The 7320-nt window shown below is 49.1% G+C and overlaps 1 protein-coding gene across 1 annotated transcript; it reads left to right on the top strand.

The window, feature by feature from the left end:
- The first annotated feature begins 3888 nt into the window (after positions 1 to 3888).
- LOC112617112 (transmembrane protein 177) lies at positions 3889 to 6010 on the top strand. Its single transcript, XM_025373831.1, has one exon. It carries the CDS (start codon positions 4745 to 4747, stop codon positions 5678 to 5680), a length of 936 nt encoding a protein of 311 aa, XP_025229616.1. The 5' UTR covers positions 3889 to 4744; the 3' UTR covers positions 5681 to 6010.
- Positions 6011 to 7320: the final 1310 nt, after the last annotated feature.

Here is a 7320-nt window from a genome sequence, read left to right as displayed (position 1 = left end):
CGTCACTTGGCACAGGGTAGGAGCTGAATGAATAAGCGGAAGAACTCGTAAGTGGGAGCGTTTCAGCTATCCAGAAGGTGATGAGGGAGGAGCTGTTGGAGATGGTTGTACCCGCAAGCACATGATGCAGACAATCACACACTCTGATTGGGAAGCCCAGCCTCAGGCGAAACACCTGCCTACCCCACAGGTTCTCACTCCTGCCTCCTGAAAAATAACTCGCAGGTGCTTTAGTTGAACAATTGATAAATGTTCTATCAGCTCTGCAGTAGGATTGGCCAACCTACATATATGTGCACTTTTTAAATTGAGATAAAATTCACGTTACATAAAATTTACCATTTTAACCATTTTAAAGGGTAAAAATTCATGGATTTTAGGATATTCACAATGTTATGCAACCATCACTACTATCTAATACCCAAACATTTCATCACTGCAAAAAGAAGCCCTGTACCTGTTAGCAGTCACTCCCCATTACCCCTCCCTCATCCCTTAGCAACCACTAACCTGGTCTCTGTCTCAGTGGATTTGCCTATTCCGGACATTTTATATAAATGGAATGATACAGTCTTTGTCCTTTTGTGTCTGGTGTCTTTCACTTAGCATAATGTTTATAAGGTCATCCATGTTGTAGTATGGCTCAGTATTTATTCTTTTTTATGACTAATATTCCATTGCATGAACTATGCCATAATTTGTTTATCCATTCATCAGTTGATGGACATTTTGGTTTCTACATTTTCACTAGTGTGAATAGCGTTGCTATGAACATTTAGGTACAAGTATTTGTTTGAGTGCCTGTTTTCAGTTATTTTGTGTATATTCTAGGAGTGGTTAGCTGATTTACATGGTAATTCTAAGTTTAACTTTTTAAAAAAATTATTATTATTATTATTATTTCTTAGAAAATAGGGTCTCACTATGTTGCCCAGGCTGGCCTTGAACTCTTGGCCTCAAGCAATCTGCCTCAGCCTTCTAAGTAGCTGGGACTACAGGCACAGGCCACTGAGCCTAGCTTAGCTTAAGTTTAACTTTTTGAGGAACTTCTAAACTGTTTTTCTACAGTGGCTGCACCATTTTATATTCCCACCAGCAATGTACGAGGGTTTCAGTTTCTCCACATTCTCTCCAACACTGATTATTTTCTAAGTTTTTTGTTGTTGTTGTTATAGAAATCCAGTGGTTGTGAATAGTATCTCATTGTGGTGATTTGCATTTCCCTAGCGACTGATACTATTGAGCACATTTTTATGTGCTTTTTGGCATATATTTGTATATATTTTTTGAGAAATGTCTACTCAAGTCATTTGCCCATTTATTAAATGGCTTGTTGTTGTTGAGTTGCTAAGAGTTCTTTATATATTCTGGATACTATACCCTTATCAGATCTATGATTTGTAAATATGTTCTCCTATTGCGAATTGTCTTTCCACTTTTCTTGATAGTATTTTTCCTGCACAAAAATTTTTCATTTTGATGGAGTCCAACTGGCCAGCCTACTTTAAAAAATGTTTTTAAACTTTTTATTATGGAAATGTCCAAACATACACAAAAGTAGAGCATGGTATAATGAAGATCCCTGAACCTGTCATGCAGCTTCATGATAACTAACTCTTTGTCAACGTTGTTTCATCTGTGCTCCTGTTTTTCGTTTTTGTTTTTGTTTTTGTTTGGGTTTGGTTTCGTTGGAATATTTTGAATCAAATAGTAGACATTGTGTCATTTCACCTGTAAATATTTCAGTATGCATCTCTAGTAACAATTTTTTGGTTTATGTAAACTCCATGTCATCATCCCATCTGATGAAATAAGCAATAATTTATTAATATAATCTGATATTCAAATCCATATTCAAATTTCTCCAAGGTGTCTTTTGTTTGTTTGTTCATTTGTTTGTTTGAGACAAACAAATGACATTGATTTGTTGGATAAACCACGTCATTTGCCCTGTAGAATGTCCCACATTCTGGCTTTGGCTGAGGTCACATTGCACTATTTACATACAAACAACTGAGCAGCCAAAGTTGGGGGGTCTCAGAACAGACTTGAATAATAATAGCTAATGGCTAGGCGGCACAAACCGTGAGGCACAGGATACATATACATCAACTCATTATCACACAGCTAGTAATGGGTGGAGCCAGGTTTTATCCCTGGGCAGTCTGGTTTCCTTCTTTAAAGGATTGGGCATGGCTGTGTTCCAATAAAACTTTATTTACAAAAGCAGATGCAGAGCTGGATTTGGTGCACAGACCAGCTAATCCCTCATCTACCTCACAGAGAGGCTGGAAAGGAGAAATGACAGATGGGACTCTGCTGTGTGGACTGTACAGTGTGAAGCACCCGGGAGGAGCTTGGGGGCAGCGAACATGGTAATAAGCATAAAGCTCAGAGCTCCCCGCCGAGAGTGAGCGCTTCCAGACGGGAAAGTACACGGGCCGGCCAGTCAGATGGGCATGGGCTCTGATGGGGGCTCTGCCATAGGCCGTCTGGTGACCCACGCGGGGCTGCCGTTCCTTCGGGGGTTCAAGGCATGATCAAAGACACCTTTTGTGTGTGTGTGTGTGTGTGTGTGTGTGTGTGTGTGTGTGTGTGTGTGACGGAGTCTCGCTCTGTCGCCCAGAATGGAGTGCAGTGGCGTATTCTCGGCTCACTGCAACCTCTGCCTCCCAGGTTCAAGCGATTCTCCGGCCTCAGCCTCCCCAGCAGCTGGAAGGAACTACACGCGTGAGCCACCACGCCCAGCTAATTTTTGTATTAATCAAAGACGCGTTTCAACGCAGAGGAGAAAGGGCTTGCGGACCCACCCCAAGGTGCACAGTTAGGGGAGAAGCCTCTGCGGCGGCCGGAGCCACTCACGGGGATCCCCTTGAGCCCCCCCCGCCAGGCCCGCCCCCAAGAGTCCAGTCCCCAGACCTCTCTTGGTCCCCGCCCCCAGACCCGTCGAGCGAGCTCCGCCCCCTGAAGTCCCCGTCGCAAGGCCCCGGGCCGGCGAGCTCCGCCTCCCGAAGTCCCCGCCCCCAGATCCCGGGCCGGCATGCTTTGCGGCCGCCTTGCCGCGCGCACATTTAGGCGTTCCGGGCTGCAGCAGGGAAGGTGAGCGCACGGGCAAGCGGGAGGGACCATTTTCCGGCCTGATGCGACCCGGAAGCGCGTTTAGACTACGGAGTAGCCTAGGGGGCCCAGGGTGGAAGCGTAGCGAGGACCCCTCTGCGGGGCTCCTGCAGCCCGTCCTCGCCCAGTCCCGGGCGGGCTGCTTGGTACTATCTCCTAGGCCGGCCCCGCAACGCGGTGGTCCTAGGGACGTTGGACTTTGACCCGGACGCTTCCTTTCTTAGCCTCACTTTCCGCATTGGGGGAAAAAAAAAAAAAAAAAAAAGCTCGAATGATAATGATTCTTATAGGAGTTCTTGATTAAGATAGGCCAAGCTGTACCCTGCGTTTTTGTTTGCGGCAACTCATTCGTTGCTCATTAAGCACTTTTCACCGACATGGAATACAGTAAGTTTCAATCAAAGTTAAATAATTGTGAATTTTTACTGACATATTCAAGGATGAAAGGATAAGATGCCCGGGGATGTTTCAAAATAAACCAGTTGGACGGAGGCGTGAGTGGAAAGAGAAATGAAACAAGATTGGCCATGAGTTGATGGGATTGAAGTTGATGGATGTACTATTTTGTCTACTTTGGTATATGTTTGTAATTTAGCATAACGAGTTTTCTAAAACAAAAAGTTTGCTGTGAACACGTGACAGCGTGTGCTCAAATACTATGCCGGTGTTAGTCTGCTAGAGCTACCATGCCAAAGTACCACAGACGGGGTGGCCCAACCAGCAGAAATTTATCCTCTGGGAGTTGTGGAGGCTGGAAGTTCAAGACCAAGATGTTAACAGGGTTAGTGCCTTCTGAGACCTCCCTTCTTGGCTTGTAGGTGGTAGCCTTTTCCCTGGATCCTCACATCGTCTTCCCGCTGTGCCTGTTTGCATCCTAATCTCTTCTTATAAGTACACCAGTCAAATTGGATTAGGATCCATACTGATGGCCTCATTTTATCTTAATTACCTCCTTAAAGACCCTGTCTCCAAATACAGCCACAGTGTGAGGTACTGGGGGTTAGGACTTGAATATATGAATTGGGGAGGAGGAGACAGTTCAGCCCATAACACTGTCACTTTACTAGCTTAGGATTTTGGCCAGTTGTTTCCACAGCTTTGAAATAGGGGTGGCTGTAGTCATTGGTCATGGGGTTGTGAGGGTTCAATTGTTAGAGTGCTCAGAACTGAGTCTAGCATATAGTAAGCGCTCAATAAATTGAACACGTTTTTCTTATAAATTAGTAATCATAGGGCTTTCCTATGGGATGAGTGGGATGAGGCGGTTTGAGTGCTGTGCCCAGCGATGGGAATAAAAGTCATTACAGCCATTATAAGGAATACCTGCTTCTGAGCCAGACGCTAAATATCTTATATATGTTTATTCATGTGCTCATCACAGCCACCCTAGAGGTGGGCTATTACGACACACCTGTTTGGCAGATGGGGAAATGATGCACAGAGATGGGGCTGGGATTTGAACGCAGGTGCTCTGGCTCTAGAGCCCACGCTCTTCACCACTATACTGTGTTACTTCGGTTTTAAAAGGTGGTGTGGCCCCTGGAGGATGTTCAGTCTGCAGGCTGACCCGGGGAAACTGGCTGACTTCTCTTTTTCTTGACCCAGATTGTCCACGGTGACCACACTCATGGCAGGTCCCCTGTGGCGGACTGCAGCATTTGTGCGGAGACACAGGACAGGCCTGTTGGTGGGTTCCTGTGCAGGCCTGTTTGGAGTTCAAATCTCGTACCACCTCTTCCCGGATCCCGTGGTCCAATGGCTCTACCAGTACTGGGCTCAGGGCCAGCCAGCCCCGCTCCCTCCACAGCTGCAGAGCCTCTTCCAAGAGGTGCTACAGGACATAGGTGTTCCTTCAGGCCATTGCTACAAGCCCTTCACCACCTTCACCTTCCAGCCTGTGAGTGCAGGCTTCCCCAGGCTCCCTGCTGGGGCTGTGGTGGGCATCCCTGCCAGTTTCTTGGGGGACCTAGTGATCAGCCCTGACCATCCCACGGTCATATATGGGCAAAGAGTGGACTGGCGGAGCCCAGCAGGAGCCCGGCTGAGAGCTGCCCTGACCCTGTCCCATGAAGCCCAGAAGTTCGCCTTGGCCAGGGAAGTGGTGTACCTGGAAAGCAATACCACTGCCCTGCAGGCCCTGCTGGCCCCAGCTTGCCTGGCAGGGACCTGGGCACTGGGCGTGGGTGCCAAGTACACCCTGGGGCTCTATGGAGGCCCCATGAATTTACGGGCTGCCTTCAACTTGGTGGCAGCAGTGGCAGGCTTTGTAGTCTACGCCTTCTCCAAGGATTCTCTCACTCATGCCGTGGAGTCCTGGCTGGACCGCCGCACGGCCTCCCTCTCTGCAGCCTATGTCTGCGGTGGAGTGGAGTTCTATGAGAAGCTTCTGTCGGGCAATCTGGCCCTGCGCAGTCTCTTGGGCAAGGAGGGGGAGAAGCTGTATACACCCAGCGGGAACATCGTCCCCAGACACTGGTTCCGCATCAAACATTTACCCTACACCACCCGCCGGGACTCTTTGCTGCACATGTGGAGGATGATGCTCAACCCGGGCCGCTCCTGATGAGCTCATCACAAGGACACGTCCAGCTTGTGCAGACACCACCCTGCCACTGAGTCTGCAGGGCCCTGTTGTAGCCTTTGGATCTATAGCTCAAGGCCAGAAAAATCACAGGCTTTGGAATGAAATAGCTTAGATTCTACTGTAATCACTACTTAATGCACTCAGGGACTATGAGGGACTATTCAGGGACTATGAATCTGAGCCTTCGTTTCTTGAACTGAAAAGCGGAGATGATGTAAACTACCTTGCAAGATTGTGGAGTTGGGTAAGGTCATGAACATAAGGGCCTGGCACAAAGGGTGCGCTGTAAATAAACAGACATCCCTCCTTCTTGGTCTCCTTTTTTTTTTTTTTTTTGAGAGAGCATCACACTCTGTTGCCCAGAATGGACTGCAGTGATGATCATAGCTCACTGCACTGCAGCCTCAAACTCCTGGGCTCAAGTGATCCGCACTCCTCAGGCTCTCAAAGTGCTGGATTTACAGGCATGAGCCTCCTCACCCAGCCTCCTTCTTGGTCTTAAATGCCACCCGGTTGTGGGAGTCAGGCCACACCTCACCACCAGGGGTACTTGCAGTTATGTGAAGACTTTCCTACAGTGAAGAACCACCGCTCAATTTAAGTGGTGGTCAAATCCCAATTTTCCTCCACTCTGGTAGAGGTTAAAAGACTAGAGAGGCAAAGAGGAGAAGTTAGTGTGGGCCCAAGAGACTGTTTTAAGTCGAGGGTACCTTAAGAGTGTTGTCAATCAAGGTCCTGTGGATGCAGATGGCACACTCAGGGAGAGGGAGACCAGCAAGGGATGCAGGGCGCCAGGAGAGCCCCAGACCTGAGGGGAGGGGAGGGGAGGTGTTCCGGAACTCCGAGACCTGTGGCATGGGAGACTTGGCAAGAGCTTCACTCCAAGGTAGAGGAAGGAACAAACCATTGTAAAACTGAGGCCCTGCGGGGAGGGAGCCCACTGGTGCGATCCAGAGCTGTCAGCCTCCCCAGGCACTGCGTGGCCAGGGCTTGGAGAGAAGAGGCAGCAAGGTGGGGGTGAGCTTGGCTCATAGGGGTCAGCGAGGAAAGCAGAGGGGTGGAGGTGGGCAGTGGGTCAGGCCTGGTCCCACTTGGGACCTGGGGGAGACAGCAGCCCCGCCCTGCTTATTTTCCTTGAGCCCTCTGGTGGTGGATGGAGCCGGCCCCCTGGGTTAGATCCTTGGACAGGGGACCAGAGTAGGGCAAGGTGAGGAGAGTTGTGATCAGGGAGCCAGACCCAATTTGGCTTCATGACATCTTTTAGTTGGAGATTATGTTTTCCATGGGAAAGTATTTGAACACAGTGGTGGCAGTTCCTGGCAGGAGACCTCAAGAGGAGAGTGAGTCAGGGGGCTGCAGAATGCAGTGGGAATGGCACACCTCCCTGCTGGGGCCCTCACTGTGGACTGGAGCTCAGTGTGCTGTGTCAGCCCCTGGGTCCCCACACTGGACCTGAACAGGCTGAGTTCCTGAGGGCAGCACATCCTTGCTCATTCCCCAGGCCCTGCTACCTAGGGCGGCATTGGGCATGGGCTTGGAGTACATACATGGATGGATGAGGCAGTGGCTTGCTGAACCAATCTTCACTCAGGGACACACCATTTCACAGGGTCCCTTGG

Source organism: Theropithecus gelada, unplaced genomic scaffold (genome assembly GCF_003255815.1).
Source record: "Theropithecus gelada isolate Dixy unplaced genomic scaffold, Tgel_1.0 HiC_scaffold_15883, whole genome shotgun sequence".
NCBI lineage: Eukaryota > Metazoa > Chordata > Mammalia > Primates > Cercopithecidae > Theropithecus > Theropithecus gelada.
This window is presented reverse-complemented; position numbering and strand designations above follow the sequence as displayed.